The following is a 17,832-nucleotide window of genomic DNA, read 5'->3' on the forward strand; positions in this document are numbered from 1 at the left end:
TGGATTTTTGGTTGATTGCATAGTTTAGAAGTTAAATTTGTTTAATGAAAATCAGTCTTAAGTTAAATTTAATTAAACAATAAAATGAGTTAGATCGTTGGGGGTAAAACCATCCACTCTATCCTCTCTATCTTATCATGCCTTGGGTTTCTCCTGTCTTGCTGAGAAGAAGGGTAGTGCGAAGAGGATATGATATCCTGTGATTCACTAGCAAGGACGTCACCGACGAGGACGTCGGTTTCTGTAAGGGGGTAGGGATGTGACACCCCGGGCTACAGATAGTACAAGAGAAGTTGAGAATCTCTCAGACAAAACAGAAGAGTTATGCTCTAGTTCCTTGTTCCCGGATTTATGTAACACCTATCTGGAATTATCAGCAGTAATGCCTGTGCAGTGTTGCCTAAATATGATAAAACCTTAAATAATGGAGTTTTTCTCTTTTCCTTGACCTTACCAATCTGTGTTTCCTCTTTGCCCCAGCTCAGATGTCGGCATAACAAAAGGACCTTGGAGGCAGTGCAATGGGTGATGGTGAGAAAGCTTGTCTGTTTTGCCAATTCTATGGCGTTCCTTGTCGTCAAGTTCGTGCAACTGAAGATGAAGCTAGAACTAGGAGGAACCAGAGGTTGTTCTCCGGTACAAAGAGAAAGAGGTCTCATCAAGAGCAGCTGGTAGAGAATTCCCTTTTCCTCGATAATCCATCGGTCGATGAGCTACAGACCATCCAGAAGAGAAAGGATCATGAATGCTCTAGAGATACACAGGTCAAGAACCAAGCACTCTATGATTATGTTGATGGGTTGACTATCACTATGAATGTGATTCAGCCACATGGTCACAAGGAGTCCAAAGAGCAAGCAGCAGAAATAATGCAAGATGTGATGATAAATTCACAGGGAGGTCAACCAAGTAGCCCCATTCACCACCACCGCATGTGCTACAAATGCGGGCAAAAAGGTCATTATGCCAAAAGTTGTCCAGCACCCCAGAATCCACGGCAGGCAGGACAGCAAGGGCGCCCAGCCCAACCCAGGGCGCCACGACAGGGGAAGGTGAACCACGTGACGGCCAAGTCAGCTGCTGAGGCTCCTAACGTGGTTATTGGTACATTCATGGTCAACTCTTATCCAGCTACGGTGCTTTTCGATATCGGTGCTACTCATTCTTTCATTTCCAAGTCATTTGCCGAGCAGCATCGTATTCCAGTTTCGTGTCTGAGGTTAGCTATGGTAGTTACCTCACCTAGGGGCCAGATACACACATGCTCTATATGCTCCAGAGTTAGTATTGTCATAAGGGGGGCAGAATTCTGCACTGGTTTGATCGTCATTGATTCCTCGGGGATAGATGTGATTTTGGGCATGGAGACCCTTACCAGATGGGGAGTCCGTATTGATTGTGCTCAGCGGACAGTTCACTTGTCAGCATCTGATGACCAAGAGGTGACAGTCAGTGCTACGGAGTCTTTTGGTTTTCTTCATCAGATGGAGGCTAGACCCACGGATGGTATTCGCGTGGTGTCTGAATGCCCGGATGTCTTTTCGGAGGACTTGCCAGAAAAGAAGGAAGAGGAGTTGATGAAGACCTATCATGATCTCTTTGCTAGCCAGCCCAGAATCTCGGGATGAGATTCCTATAAGGGGGTAGGATTTGTAACGCCCTAATTCAAATTTCAGTAATTATTAATAAATTTAATTGGCTTTATTTAATTTTCTAAGAATTATTATGTTTAGCCTCGCATTTAATCTAATTTTGTTTCACAAGTAATTAAAATTTGTCTAAGTTCAACATGCTTGTGCATTCATGCTGGTGCATTGTTCTTTTGTTTGAGTGCTAGGTTTGAATTCAAATTTGAATTTGAATTCAAATGGTGTTTAGTTTGAGTGGTGTTTGAAATAGCAAATAGAAAAGAGAAATGAAAACCTCAGCCCACACCCAGCACCCAAACCAGCCCAAACCTAGAAATCGGCCTGACCCGCTCCCTCCTTTCCTCAAGCCCATGGCCTCTCTCTCCTCGGCCCGCTCACCCCGCTCGCAGCCCAGCACCGCGCGGCCCAGTTTCCCTCCTTCCACGCTCAGCCCGCGAGGCGCAAGGCCCAGCGCAGCAGGCCATCCCTCCGCACGCGCGAGCGCAGGCCCACGCGCCAGCGACTCAACCGCGAACCGCTCCCCGCGCTCAGCCCGTTCCCCCGCGTGACGCTGCCATCACCCCCGCTGACAGACCTGGCCTACCTGTCGGACCTTCGTCCCCGGCGAGCAGAGCAACGCCTGGCCGAGATTCTCGCCGTGTTTCCGCCGTGCCTTCCTTCCCGGGCACCAACGCCTAGGCCGCAGCCGCCCTATAAATGGGATCCGCGACCTCCCGCGAACCCTATCCCCACCCAAATCTATCCCCAGAACCCTAGCGCCGCCTTCTCCACGACCCGCGGCTCAGAGCTCCGCCGCACCGCTGTGGACACGCTCCCCTGCTGCCGCTCCACTTCCGCAAGTCGGCGCCGCGTCCTTGCCTCACGGTCAGGAACGTATCCAAGCCCGCAGCCGCCGGCTTCGACCCTTGCGCGCATAGGATTTTCCCGGAGCGCCGCCGCCGGACCAACGACCGTCAACCCCGCTTCGCCTCACACCTCCCCAATTCAGCGCTCGGTGAGTATCCCTACGACCTCCCCGCCCTGTTGCGCTCGACCCTATAGCCTGTAGCCTCGCACCAAGGCCGGGACACCTCACGCCGACGTTCCACCGCCGCCCACACCCCAGCCTCGCCGTGGCGAGCCCCCTGCAGGCCTCCCCGCCCCGCGCACGAGGCCCAGGTGGATTACGCATGCCGCGTACTCCATCCCAGGCCAAGATCGAGTCGAATCTAGCCCCGGACGGCCAAGTTCGGCGTGCTCCGGCGAAGCTCCGCCGCGGAGCAAGGTCGCCGGTGTCCTGCGCCGCCGTCCCGCGCGCCCAGCCAGTCCTGGCCGTCCGATCCCGCACGGACGTCCGCGATTAGATCGTGCCACGTATAGATCTAAGCCGCCAGATCTGGATCCAACGGTCCTGATCTGAAGGTACCGGTTCAGCCTGGAAAACTTGCTAAAGAGCCCCTGTCCTTTTGGGTAATCAACCCGCGGTCCAAATCTGTTCAAAAGTAATTACGGATAGGTCCTGGTTTTAATGTTTAGGCCCCTAATCTTTCCAGAAATAGTGGCCGTCGTCTAGCCTTGGTGTTTTTGTGAGTCAGACCCTGGATCTATAGTTTAATTACGTTTTAGCCCTCAGTTTTTGCAGAAAACCCCCTGGAACTTAGTTTTTCTCGCAAATAAGCCCCTGAACCTTGTTTTGGCCTAGAATATGCGTTTTAGCTCCGTTTTTAGCATTCCTTATGTCCACGCGATCGTTGTAACGCGTAGAATAGTTTTAGGCCAGTTTAGTGTGCTATTTTTATGTATTGATGTACTGTTTCTTAGTTTTTGTTAGTGTTTGCTTGTATGCTTATTATTGTGCATTATTTTGGCCATGTGTTCGTGAGTAGACGTCGAGCTACCTGAGGAGCCCCAGTACCAGTACCCGGAGCAGCCGTCTTCGGAGCAGTTTGAGCAGCAGCCTGAGCAGTTTGAGGAAGGCAAGTATAACATGAACAACCTATCACTTTAAATACAATTTCATACTGCATTTTAATACTGTATGCCTGTAAGGATTTCCTAGCCACTTTATATCCTTTATATATATCCTTTGGGTTGCATTTTGGTTAGTTGTGCTAGGTGCCGCGCTATAACACAAATTGGTCCTTTTAATTAATTTGATTAATGGTATATGCAACTTAATTCTGAGAGTGGCCCTCTGTGTGGCTTGAGTGGCTCACGTCTCGTTAAAAGATGGTTTTTGTAGCAACATGGTTTAGGGGGCCAGCACGGTGCTTAGTGCTTGGTTGGCCACTCTCCATAAGGACCGGTTCATAGAGCGACAACCTGGGACAACAGCGCTACCACAAGGCTAGAATGGGATAGACTTGGCTTACTAATTAGGTCTTTTTGGTTTGGAGTAACTTACCTGCGGGGCAAGAGTAGTAAGCTTCCATGGTCCCTGCTCCTCCGGCTTGGTCTGTGCTTGGTTTGCGCACCTGTGCTTGTACCCCCGGAGGTGGGCCCCATCGTCACTGACCTATCTCTCGCGGTTACGCCTTACCAACGAGATTCTTTGTAACGGCCTCGTAGTGAGTCGTTAGTCATCTCACCTAAGGAAGTGTGATGAACCTCTAGCGTAGCTCACGACTTGTGGGTAAAGATGTGCAACCTCTGCAGAGTGTAAAACTGGTATACTAGCCGTGCTCACGGTTATGAGCGGCCCAGATCCTCCTTTTGATTAGTGGATTTATCTCCTTCCGACGAGGGAGGTGCTTCTCGGGGTTACCTTGTTGGTTACGGTTTGGTTCTCAGTAGTTTCTTAATTAATTCTGATTAATTACTATGTAACTGGGTTAATGGTAATTCATCAACTCGTAGTAAATAGCTTTAATAAAATTTTGCCAAGACTTAAAAGCTAATGCAGTCAGTCAGCCAACCTAGAGCCTCATGGTTTGTGTTATACTTGTTGAGTACAAGTTGTGTACTCACTCTTGCCTCTTCTCTACTTTTTCCTCCTGGATATGCTACTGCTGCTCAGTTCCTGCCGACACGAGGGAGTTCGCTCAGCGCTACCAGGACTACGAGGACTTCTAGGCGTTCGTCTCCCAGTCGACGTCCCTGTGGCGCCCTGCTCAGCTTCGGAGAGTTTTATTCGTATTATGTACTTCGCTTCCGCTGTATCAGACATTTTTGTCATTAATGTAATAAATAACATTCGTATTCGCTTTATTATGTCTTATTCGTGATATGTGCTGTGATATACTGTTCATTCTGTTGTATATACGTGTGACTTGATCCTGGCACGTATATGATTGCTCGGTTTATGTCCTTTTATAAACTGGGTGTTACAGAGTGGTATCAGAGCCATATCGACTGTAGGACGAAGCCTAGATAGAACTGGTCAAGTTTTAGGACTTCTTCTCTCCAATCCTTGCCTGCTGAAACTATTTTACTATTATACCCCTTGACTTCTATGACTTTTACCCGTCTTGCCTTGATTTCTGTCTCTGAAGAATAGTTTTCGTAGATTTTAGCCTGAATCAATCATCTGACCACCATGAGTATAAACTAGGTGACCCTTTTATAATAATACGATAGCACGTTCTGCGACGTGTTGTGTTAGTCGAGTCTTTTGCTAAACTCGGCTAAGTTGTGAAATTGTATGCTTGTTATTATGCTACATGCTTGATTTGGATTTTTGGTTGATTGCATAGTTTAGAAGTTAAATTTGTTTAATGAAAATCAGTCTTAAGTTAAATTTAATTAAACAATAAAATGAGTTAGATCGTTGGGGGTAAAACCATCCACTCTATCCTCTCTATCTTATCATGCCTTGGGTTTCTCCTGTCTTGCTGAGAAGAAGGGTAGTGCGAAGAGGATATGATATCCTGTGATTCACTGGCAAGGACGTCACCGATGAGGACCTCGGTTTCTGTAAGGGGGTAGGGATGTGACACCCCGGGCTACAGATAGTACAAGAGAAGTTGAGAATCTCTCAGACAAAACAGAAGAGTTATGCTCTAGTTCCTTGTTCCCGGATTTATGTAACACCTATCTGGAATTATCAGCAGTAATGCCTGTGCAGTGTTGCCTAAATAGGATAAAACCTTAAATAATGGAGTTTTTCTCTTTTCCTTGACCTTACCAATCTGTGTTTCCTCTTTGCCCCAGCTCAGATGTCGGCATAACAAAAAGACCTTGGAGGCAGTGCAATGGGTGATAGTGAGAAAGCTTGTCCGTGTTGCCAATTCTATGGCGTTCCTTGTCGTCAAGTTCGTGCAACTGAAGATGAAGCTAGAACTAGGAGGAACCAGAGGTTGTTCTTCGGTACAAAGAGAAAGAGGTCTCATCAAGAGCAGCTGGTAGAGAATTCCCTTTTCCTCGATAATCCATCGGTCGATGAGCTACAGACCATCCAGAAGAGAAAGGATCATGAATGCTCTAGAGATACACAGGTCAAGAACCAAGCACTCTATGATTATGTTGATGGGTTGACTATCACTATGAATGTGATTCAGCCACACGGTCACAAGGAGTCCAAAGAGCAAGCAGCAGAAATAATGCAAGATGTGATGATAAATTCACAGGGAGGTCAACCAAATAGCCCCATTCACCACCACCGCATGTGCTACAAATGCGGGCAAAAAGGTCATTATGCCAAAAGTTGTCCAGCACCCCAGAATCCACGGCAGGCAGGACAGCAAGGGCGCCCAGCCCAACCCAGGGTGCCACGACAGGGGAAGGTGAACCACGTGACGGCCAAGTCAGCTGCTGAGGCTCCTAACGTGGTTATTGGTACATTCATGGTCAACTCTTATCCAGCTACGGTGCTTTTCGATACCGGTGCTACTCATTCTTTCATTTCCATGTCATTTGCCGAGCAGCATCGTATTCCAGTTTCGTGTCTGAGGTCAGCTATGGTAGTTACCTCACTTGGGGGCCAGATACACACATGCTCTATATGCTCCAGAGTTAGTATTGTCATAAGGGGGGCAGAATTCCGCACTGGTCTGATCGTCATTGATTCCTCGGGGATAGATGTGATTTTGGGCATGGAGACCCTTACCAGATGGGGAGTCCGTATTGATTGTGCTCAGCGGACAGTTCACTTGTCAGCATCTGATGACCAAGAGGTGACAGTCAGTGCTACGGAGTCTTTTGGTTTTCTTCATCAGATGGAGGCTAGACCCACGGATGGTATTCGCGTGGTGTCTGAATGCCCGGATGTCTTTTCGGAGGACTTGCCAGAAAAGAAGGAAGAGGAGTTGATGAAGACCTATCCTGATCTCTTTGCTAGCCAGCCCAGAATCTCGGGACGAGATTCCTGTAAGGGGGTAGGATTTGTAACACCCTAATTCAAATTTCAGTAATTATTAATAAATTTAATTGGCTTTATTTAATTTGTGAGTAAAGATGTGCAACCTCTACAGAGTGTAAAACTGGTATACTAGCCGTGCTCACGGTTATGAGCGGCCCAGATCCTCCTTTTGATTAGTGGAGTTATCTCCTTCCGACGAGGGAGGTGCTTCTCGGGGTTACCTTGTTGGTTACGGTTTGGTTCTCAGTAGTTTCTTAATTAATTCTGATTAATTACTATGTAACTGGGTTAATGGTAATTCATCAACTCGTAGTAAATAGCTTTAATAAAATTTTGCCAAGACTTAAAAGCTAATGCAGTCAGTCAGCCAACCTAGAGCCTCATGGTTTGTGTTATACTTGTTGAGTACAAGTTGTGTACTCACTCTTGCCTCTTCTCTACTTTTTCCTCCTGGATATGCTACTGCTGCTCAGTTCCTGCCGACACGAGGGAGTTCGCTCAGCGCTACCAGGACTACGAGGACTTCTAGGCGTTCGTCTCCCAGTCGACGTCCCTGTGGCGCCCTGCTCAGCTTCGGAGAGTTTTATTCGTATTATGTACTTCGCTTCCACTGTATCAGACATTTTTGTCATTAATGTAATAAATAACATTCGTATTCGCTTTATTATGTCTTATTCGTGATATGTGCTGTGATATACTATTCATTCTGTTGTATATATGTGTGACTTGATCCTGGCACGTATATGATTGCTCGGTTTATGTCCTTTTATAAACCGGGTGTTACAGCTTTGCCGGCAGTGAGAGAGAGCAGAGAGGCAGGCAGGCAGGCTGGAGGTGGAAGAAAGGACTAGTTTGCAATTTCCGAAATTCTAGGGACCCAACTATAAACCTGCAATAACTTTTAATCTAGGGCTCGAATGAAAAAGTGCCCAACATGAAAGTTGTTCAACTTTTCAAGATCTACAAATTTGATGTTGTGCAAAAATTTATTTGATCAAAGGTTAATGAGTTATTTTTGAAAACATAAAGAGGATTTGAATTCAAAGGACTTTTGTCTTTTTCAATGCAAATTCACTTTAAACTTAGACTGAAATGAAAGATTTCCTGCCAAGCAATGATTATAGTACATTTTGCAAATACACCCTCCACAAAAGCTATAACCACACTTCCTATTCAAATAAAACTATAAAGTTGACCTTGGAACTATTCATAATTACACAAAGGTCCTTAAAGTTTTAAAATAAGCCCTTGCTCAAACAAATTCACACATGAAGCACAAGAAATAAATGTAGTTTTATTGTGCAGACACCTAGGGTGTCACACTTCACCTCAGTGGCCGCGTCCTGCGCCACCACCGAGGCACGACCCGGTCCTTGGCTGCCGTGGTGGCAACCGCTTCTCGATGGGCGGACTCCTCCCGGTCGGCTGAGGCTTGGGCTCGTGCATCCAGGGCCGTGTCGCGAGAGGCAACCTCTGTCTCCTTCTTCATGAGCTCGGCCTCCCTGGTGGTGAAGGAGGCTACCTCCACCGTGGGGCGCTACTCCTACGTCGCCGCTGCCTCCTCCTAGCGGTTGGCGTCGATCATGGCGAGCTGCAGCTGCTAGCTGCAGCATTGGAGCTCTGCCTCGCGCTCGCGGAGGTCATACTCCCAAGCCTCTAGGCAGGTGGATTCGCCGAGCATAGTGCCGCTCGCCTAAAGCTCGTGTAGGCCCCGAAGCGCCGCTCGATGATAGCGACGACCTGCGCCATGGGCAGAGGGGGCTGGCGGCGCCTCACTCTGGGGTTGCACGGCCCCCGCATCCTTTGGCTCCAACACCCCAGGAGGCTAAAGTGGCTCCACCAGGCTAGGTCGGACCCCCAGGGGCCAGGTCCCATTGTCGGCGTCGGGAGCCACCGCTGCGTGCTCCAACCCCAGTGCCAGCACAGGGAAGTCTGCCATCGCCTCCGCCGCCGGATTGGCCGATGCCCCCGTGTTGGCAGTCTCGACGTCAACCCCGACCGGCAGCACCAAGGGCAATGCGACAAGTGCTGACGGCATTCCCACCAGAGGGCCCATCTGCGGTGCGGCAGAAGCAGCGCCAGCGGCGCTCCTGTCGAAGAGAAAGGAGACACGTCAATGTGTTGCCCAAGAAGAAAGCAAACAAAGAAGAGAAAGTATGAAACCAGGACATACCTGGTGCTTGTCTGTCACACCTACCGCAAGGTCGGGGAAAGGATTGCCTGCTACTTTGGCGCATGCGCCCTCCCCCTGGCGGAGGGTGAGGCCTGATGGGTTCGGCCCAGGTGGGATTGGATGAAAAGTAGGACACATTGATCCGGATTCCCCGAATCCCGCAATCTGAGCACCGACAGCTAAAAATACGACGCACTGATCTAGTCTCAGGAATCCACTAGGGCCCAACGACCTGAACCTTGGCAATCTTAGCACCGTACTCCAATGCACCCCTCAGGAAAAGGTCCAATCACCCCAAAAGACTAGTTCGATAGGGCAAGGGCGGCTCTCCTTTTTAAGGTGACTACAACTAGGCCACTTTGGCCCATTTCTGTTGCGTCTTTACCAGCGGGTAATAGTGGAGGATGTCCTCATCAAGGCTGCAGTTGAGGAAGCGCCTCCTGGGAGAGTACTCCCCGCAAACGGCGAAGACGAGGGCGACACCGATGACGAGTCCACGGTGATGGGGGGGATCGCGCTCACTGACCCCTCCCCGGATCGACTCTGGCATGCCCCCTCTCGCTCCGACGGCACCACCTCCTCCTAGGGCTAGGGCGCAACCATCGCCGCCACCGGGAGGAGGCGGCGGTGGCAGCCGGGCCAGTCCCCGTTCGTCCGTCACCGGGAGGCAGCCGATCACGACGACCACTGCCGAATCTTCGCACAGGAGCATCACCCCCTCTAGGAGGAAAGCCAACGCCGGATCCCTCTTCTCCAGGACCTGGTCCAGCCATGCTACCACCGTGTCGGTGTCGGGGTTGGATTCTACGCTGCGCGCCAGACGGCCGGCGTCGTCGTCGCTGGTGTAGACCCACGCCGGGTGGGGGCGAGCCTGAAGCGGAGCGATGCAGGGGTGGAAGAAGTCTGCGGCCACCATGGTCGCGGTAAGACCCACTACCCGGACCAAATTGATCCGCTCCAGCACCAACGACCACGCCGTGCCCATCACTGGCGGCTCGGACTACCGGGTATGGCTCACCGGCAGACCTTGAGAAAGATGAAGGCAGGGGGAGGCATTGTCCACTTCCATGTACAGCCACTGTCGCTCCCAATTATCCCACTTGTCCTTCCGGGCAAGGGGAAGGAAGCCAGCGCCACGCTGCTTGAAGAAGACCCCGCCGACGGTGCAGTGTTGCGGGGCGGCACCAGCGTTGAGAGAGACGGAAGGAGATCTCACTTGGCTGAAGAAGTGGTGGAAGAGCGTCACTAACGGACGCACCCCCACGAACGCCTAACACATGTGCGCAAAAAGTGCCGGGTGAGGATGGCGTTGGGGGTGAGATGCACCATGTGGAGGCTGAACTCCTCTAGCACCGCCATGAAGAACGGCAAGATGGAGGAACCAGCCCCACTAGGAGGTTAGGGAGGAAGTTTACCACCTCCCGTGTATGGCATAGCACTGGGAAGGCTTCGCCCGATGCAGCAAGGTGCCCGCCAGCACCAACTTCTCTGCCACCCGCATGGCGAGGTCGTCGTCGACCACGGAGGGGACAAAATCAAGAATACATGACTCGCCAGCTCGCCAGCGCACCTCGGCGAGTCATGGCGGAAGCTAGGAAAGCTTAAGGCGAGAGCGAGTAAGGAAGAGGAGCCTGAGGGCAAGAGGAGAGCTTAGCAGCCAGTTGTGCCCTCCCCTTCACTTATATACTTATGGGCGGGAGGGAGGCGGATCGATAAGTGGATCAGCTGCCGTGGCACCTCTACTCCCCCGACGGATTTGGCATGACCTCCCACAACGACAACGTCGGAAGTTGGACGGCCGCGGCGTTAAAAGGGCTCTTGGCCCCACCACCAACCTACTCCGCGGGTTGACAGTGGGCCCGGTGGCTACTGTTAGTGTAATGGGAATGGGGGTCCCCATGACCTTGGAATTATGTGCGATTAAAGAAGAGGGGACCTACCAGCCATGTCAGCAGGTGATGTCAGCCAAGCGCGGCTATGGCCCCCACCAGGGACATCCACCCACGGAGGTGGGCACCCGACTGGAGCGGCCCAGGCCTGACCCGGCACGTGAAGCCCGGGGGGACGTTTCCTTCCCCTCGAATACACCCGGCTGGTAAAGAGATCATTACTAGGTGGTTACGACGCCTCACCGCTGGGCTTGATGCAGAGCCCGAGGGGGTGAGAGGCTTCCTCGTAAGAACATCATGATTACGGGGATGCCGTTCACTCAGAAGATAAGACGACAAGCGGCGGATAGCTTATCCCAGAGCTACCCATCACATCTGCTTGAAGATGGACGGTGGCTGGGACCCACCATCGTTTAGCATATCCCGGTTGTAGTAAAACCAGAGCCACCCTGGGCGACGCCCCGGGGTTGACCAAGGTCACCCCGTACCAGGAGGGTCCACGGGACGGCCCCAAAAACCGCCACGCGGCCGCCTCGGGTGTCTCCCAGGACACCCCGGAGCACGAGGACTGGCCAGACAACCCCTAATCATCCTGGGGCATGGGGGGTCCACCCGTCAGCGTCTATGACCACCTTAGAACACTCTTGACACTGGTGGGTCCCCCCAGAGCATGCTACATTAGACCCGACAAGCCGCCTGCCCGCCTTACTAAGGCCGGGCTGCCTGGAAGACGGCGCTTGTCGGATTGCTATTCCGGCCAGTCCACCAAGGGTGTCAACGACGGTAGAGTTTTCAGGATGGGGATCTCAGGACCAAGAGCTCGATGGTAACACGAAGATGCAGGGGCTTAGATAGGTTTGGGCTGCGATGAGCGTAATACCCTATGTCCTGTGTTCGAGGTTGTATTAGCGTTTATGGAATGCTGCGAAAAGGAAGCCCCATCTATGGTTCTTCCCACATCTCATTTATATAGGCTAGGAGCCATAGGGGTACAAGGAAGGTATGCTCGGGTTATTTTTCAAGGAATGAGGTCGGTTAGGATCCCTAGATATTCGGGCTTCTAGCTGGAGCCTCTCATCCTGATCTATTGAAGATCCTTTCTGTGCACAGTTGAGTCCTGCACATTGAGTAGTCGTAGCCGAGTCACCGAGCAGGGTAGTCTCCTGGGTTCAAGGACCCCACTTGGCAGGGAGGTACATAGATCTACATCCGTCAAGCCCCCGAGCGCTGGAGGGCCGAGTTGAACCTTGTCGTACTGAACGAAGTCCTTCGGTGCTCATTTAGAATGTCCTTCGTTTTTGCAGATCCAGAATGGGATGCGCCCCTGGGCGCACCCGTTGGGTGTAGCCCCCGAGCCTTGGAAGGTTTCGGAGAAGCATTTCGAGGGTCAAAGAACTGATCTTTAACTCTTGTTGGTCTGAATGCCTGAGTACTCTGCGAACATTTTGTCACACCGATCCCCTGGGGGTACTAGTCCTTAGCTACCCCGAGATAGCCGCAACATGTGAATCCACCTCGGTTCCCTGACCCTGAAGCCCTGGTTTGAGTCACTGAGACTTTCCGAGTGGTTCCCGCATCCAAGCTCTGAGGACCTGACGAGGTTGCAGAGACACCCCGGGTTATCATGGTGTTCGAGCCCTGACACTCTGGCTGGGTCACGGAGACACGCCGGGTCGTGAGCGGTGCCCAGCCCCTGAGTAGGTTCACTAGCGGAGTCACAGAGACGCGCTGAGTAGTTACGGCGCCCGAGCCCTGAGGCTCTGGCTGGGTCACGGAGACACACCGAGTAGTCATGGCGTCTGAGCCCTGAGGCTCTGGCTGGGTCACGAAGACACACCGGGTCGTGAGCGGCGCCCAGCCCTAGAGCAGGGTAGCTGGCAGAGTGAATGAGACGCGCCGAGTAGTCACGGCCTCCGAGCCCTAAGGATCTGGCTGGGTTACGAAGACATGCCGGGTAGTCACGGCGTCCGAGCCCTGAGGCTCTGGCTGGTCACGGAGACATGCTGGGTCATGAACGGCGCCCAGCCCCTGTGCAGGGTCGCTGGCAGAGGCACAGACACGCGCCGAGTTGTTATGGCGCCCGAGCCATGAGACTCTTCCTGGGTCATAGATACACGTCGGGTCGTGAGTGGCGCCCAGCCCCCGAGCAGGGTCTCTGGCGGAGTCACGGAGACGCGCCGAGTAGTGTAACACCCTAACTTTTAAATTCCAGCATTTAGTAATAAATTTAAATGGCTTTATTCTATTTCTAAGGTTTATTGTGTTTAGCCTTGCATTTAATTTAATTTTGTTTCATAAGTATTAAAATTTTGCCATAGGTTTAAATTTTGTGTTGCATTCATGCTGGTGCATAGCTTTTAATTGATTGAGTGTGGTTTGAATTCAAATTGGTATTTGAATTCAACCTTTGTTTGAACTAGAAATAGAAAAGATTAGAAATGGAAAAAGAATGGCAAAACCCAAAACCCAGCTAAACCCAAAACCCCAGCCCAACCCAGCAGCCCAAACCGGCCCAGGCCGCCTCCTCTCCTTTTCCCTTCCGCACAGCCCCGCGCGGCCCAGCTCCATCCCTCTCGCCTCTGCCCCGCTCCCTTCCGCGTGGGCCCAGCAACCCATGCCCCACTGGCCCAGCTCGCTAACCCCCCCACCAGCGCGCTCGGCCCAACCACTCCGGCCTCAACACGCCCGGTCTCCTAGCACCTAGCTCGCTCGGCCCGTTCACTCGCGCACGCATCGCTGCTCAACCATTCTCACTGACAGCCATGGCCCGCCTGTCATCCCCGACCTCCGTCTACCTCGCGCAAACTACCAGCCGGATCCCCGCCGTGATCACCGCACCGCGTCAGCCCTGGACCCGCACGCCGGGGCCGGCCCCTCCCTTTTAAACGCGCCCTGGCCCTCTCCCACACCCTACCTCTCCACGCAGCCGCCATCCTAACCCTAGCCCGCACACCCGCGCAGCTCCGCCCCGCCGCACGTTGCGCCGCCGCGGCCTCGCTGCCCCGCCACAACCCAATCCTCCAGGACCTCCGCATCAGCTCCGCCTCGGCTCCGCCTCGGCTCCTAGAACCGCACCGAGCCTTTGTTCCACAAGTCCAGCTACGCCATCGCCGGAATCGTGCTCATCCCCATCGTCGCCGGTGAGTCTGTTTCTGGGCAATTGTTCGCCACCCTTGAGCCTCGGGCCCCGCTAATCTCCAATCCTTGTTAGCAGCTCGTTCGCACACCTTCTCAACGGATCCGAGGCTCGGAGAAGCCTCCCGCACCCCGGACCGCGACCTCCGCCCAAACTCGCCGCCGGCCCGCGACGCCAAGCACCCTGCGCCACGCTTTTCCCCGATTCGAACCTCGGTGAGCCACGCAACAGCCACCCCTCCCCTCTGCGCTAGCTACTTTAGTCAGTAACGCATCCCAGAGACGGCGCGAGCTCACGCCGGCGATGCTCCGCCACGCAAACCCGCCGCCGTCGCCCTTGCCTTCCCCACTCCGGGGCTTCCCGAGATCCAAGAAGACCCCAGGTGGACTACGCATGGCGCGTAGTCCATCCTAGGCCAGACCGCGTGCCAATTGGAGCCCGGGAACGCCGGAATCGCGTGCTCCGGCGAGCCTAGCGCCCCGCCGCCGCGAGCAGGGTCGCCGGCGGTGACACGCCGCCGCCCCCACGCGCCCGAAACCGCCCTGGCCGCCCGATCTCGGATGGACGGCCACGATTAGATCCAGATCCAATCTGTTCTTAGCCATCCGATCCAGATCCAAGCGCCCAGATTCAAGCATACCCCTTCGCGCGTTACTTTTGTTAAAGAGGCCCTCAGTTTTTCTTTATTCAACCCGCAGTCCACCCAGTTCAAAATTAATTCCTGTTAGGTCCCTATTTTAACACTTTAGCCCCTGAGCTTCTTTAAAATAGAACCCGCCGTCCAGCCCTGTTTCTTTTGTAAGTTAGACCCTGAAGCTTTAGTTTAATTACGTTTTAACCCTCGGTTTTTGCAGAAAACCCCCTGGAACTTAGTTTTTCTTACAAATAAGCCCCTAGAACTTGTTTTAGGCCTAGATTACGCGTTTTAGCTCTGTTTTTAGTGTTCTTTATATCCACGCGATTGTTGTAACGAGTAGAATAGTTTTAGCTTAGTTTTTCTTGCTGTTTTTATGTATTGATGTACTGTTCTTTAGCTTTTTGTTAGAGTTTGCTTGTATGCTTATTGTTGAGCATTGTTTTGGCCATGTGTTCGTGAGTAGACGCTGATCCAGTTGAGGAGCCCCAGTACCAGTACCCGGAGCACCCGTCTTCTGACCACTTTGAGCAGCAGCCAGAGCAGTACGAGGAAGGCAAGTATAACATGAACAACCCATCACTTTTAAATACATTTTCGTACTGCATTTTAATACTGTATGCCTATAAGGATTTCCTAGCCACTTTATATCCTTTATATATACCTTTGGGTTGCATTTTGATTAGTTGTGCTAGGTTGCTGCGCTATAACACACTCTGGTCCTTTTTAATTAAATTGATTAATGGTTTACTTGAACTTAATCCTGAGAGTGGCCCTCTGTGTGGCTTGAGTGGCTCACGTCTCGTTAAAAGATGTGTTTGTAGAAACATGGTTTAGGGGGCCAGCACGGTGCTTAGTGCTTGGTTGGCCACTCTCCATAAGGACCGGTTCATAGAGCGACAACCTGGGACAACAGCGCTACCACAAGGCTAGAATGGGATAGACTTGGCGTAATAATTAGATCTTTTTGGAGTAACTTACCTGCAGGGCAAGAGTAGTAAGCTTCAATGGTCCCTGCTCCTCCGGCTTGGTCTGTGCTTGGATTGCGCTCCTGTGCTTGTACCCCCGGAGGTGGGCCCCATCGTCGCCGACCTATCTCTCACGGTTACGCCTTACCAACGAGATTCTTTGTAAAGGCCTCGTAGTGAGTCGCTGGCCATCTCACCTAAGGAAGTGTGATGAACAACTGGCGTAGCTCATGACTTGTGGGTAAAGATGTGCAACCTCTGCAGAGTGTAAAACTGGTATACTAGCCGTGCTCACGGTTATGAGTGGCCCAGATCCTCCTTTTGATTAGTGGAGTTATCTCCTTCCGACGAGGGAGGTGCTTCTCGGGGTTACCTTGGTGGCTTGGTTTTGGTATGGTTCTCACTAGTAGTATGATTAATTCTGATTAATTACTATGTAACTGGGTTAATGGTAATTCATCAACTAGTAGTAAATAGCTTAAATAAAATCTTGCCAACACTTAAAAGCTAATGCAGTTGAGTCAGCCAGCCTAGAGCCTCATAGTTTGTGTTATACTTGTTGAGTACAAGTTGTGTACTCACCCTTGCCTCTTCTCTACTTTTTCCTCTTGGCTACGCTACTGCTGCTCAGTTCCTGCCGACACGAGGGAGTTCGTCCAGCGCTACCAGGACTACGAGGACTTCTAGGTGCTTCGTCTCCCAGTCGACGTCCCTGTGGCGCCCTGCTTCAGCTTCGGAGAGCTTTTTCGTATTTTGTACTTCGCTTCCGCTGTATCAGACATTTTTGTCATTATTGTAATAAATAACATTCGTAATCGCTTTATTATGTCTTTTTACGTGATATGTGCTATGATATACTGTTCATTCTGTTGTATATACGTGTGACTTGATCCTGGCACGTATATGATTGCTCGGTTTATGTTCTTTTATAAACCGGGTGTTACAGAGTGGTATCAAAGCCGTATCGACTGTAGGACGAAGCCTAGATAGAACTGGTCGAGTTTTAGGACTTCTTCTCTCCAATCCTTGCCTGCTGAAATTATTTTACTATTATACCCCTTGACTTCTATGACTTTTACCCTTCTTGCCTTGATTTCTCTCTCTGAAGAATAGTTTTCGTAGATTTTGGCCTGAATCAGTCATCTGACCACCATGAGTTAGCTAGGTGACCTTTTTATAATAAAACGATAGCACGTTCTGCGACGCGTTGTGTTAGTCGAGTCTATTGTTAAACTCGGCTAAGTTGTGAAAATTGTCTGCTTGTTATTATGCTACATGTTTGATTTGGATTTTTGAATGGTTGCATAGCCTAGTAGTTTAAATTTGATTAAATCACTCAGATGTTAAAGTTAACTAATTAATAAAATGAGTTAGATCGTTGGGGGTAAAACAGTCAACTCTATCATGTCTACTTTATCATGGCTGAGTCTTTTTCCGCAAAGAGTTATCATAACCATCTGAGTTTATTCCTGCAATATCCTTACTCTTGGAATCTTTTGTTCAAATCAGATGGTGAACACCAGGAGCACCGGTTCCGGTTCTGGCCAGCAGCAGGGTCAGAACAACCAGGGTACCGGGATCCCGATGCCTCCGCCTTTGACTCCGGAGCAGTACTTCCAGCTCCAGATGCAGATGATGGCTACCCTGAACAACACCGTTCAGGCTCTTCAGCACGCTCACACTCAGCCTCCGCCTCCTCCACCGCCGCAGCCTCGCGACAGGCGTGCTGAGTTCCTGAGGGGTCACCCGCCGACGTTCTCTCACACGTCCGACCCTCTTCAGGCTGACGACTGGCTTCGTGCAGTGGAGCGTCAGCTGGACATCGCCCAGTGCGATGATCGTGAGCGCGTCTTGTACGCAGCAGGACAGCTGCGAGGGGCAGCTTTGGACTGGTGGGAGTCCCACCCAGTTCATGATCGCGAGTCTCTTACTTGGCTCCAGTTCCGAGAGCGTTTCCGCAGCCACAACGTCCCCGCGGGCGTTATGAAGATGAAGCAGAAGGAGTTCCTTGCACTGAAGCAGGTAATCTTAAGTATAATCATTCAGCGGTTTCTTTTGAGCTAATGCCCCTTGTTCTATCCTTATGAATCTTGAGTTAATCTTCCGAT

The 17,832-nt window shown here is 51.4% G+C and overlaps 1 protein-coding gene across 1 annotated transcript in view; it reads left to right on the plus strand.

Annotated features, from left to right (window-relative positions):
• LOC120684917 overlaps positions 1–8,492 on the plus strand; it is a 78,649-nt gene extending 70,157 nt beyond the window's left edge. The window contains exon 4 of the mRNA XM_039966779.1: positions 8,258–8,492. Within this exon, the coding sequence (XP_039822713.1) occupies positions 8,258–8,492 (235 nt within the window). The remainder of the gene's footprint in view (positions 1–8,257) is intronic.
• Positions 8,493–17,832: the final 9,340 nt, after the last annotated feature.

The sequence above is a fragment of the Panicum virgatum genome, chromosome 8N, assembly GCF_016808335.1.
Source record: "Panicum virgatum strain AP13 chromosome 8N, P.virgatum_v5, whole genome shotgun sequence".
NCBI lineage: Eukaryota > Viridiplantae > Streptophyta > Magnoliopsida > Poales > Poaceae > Panicum > Panicum virgatum.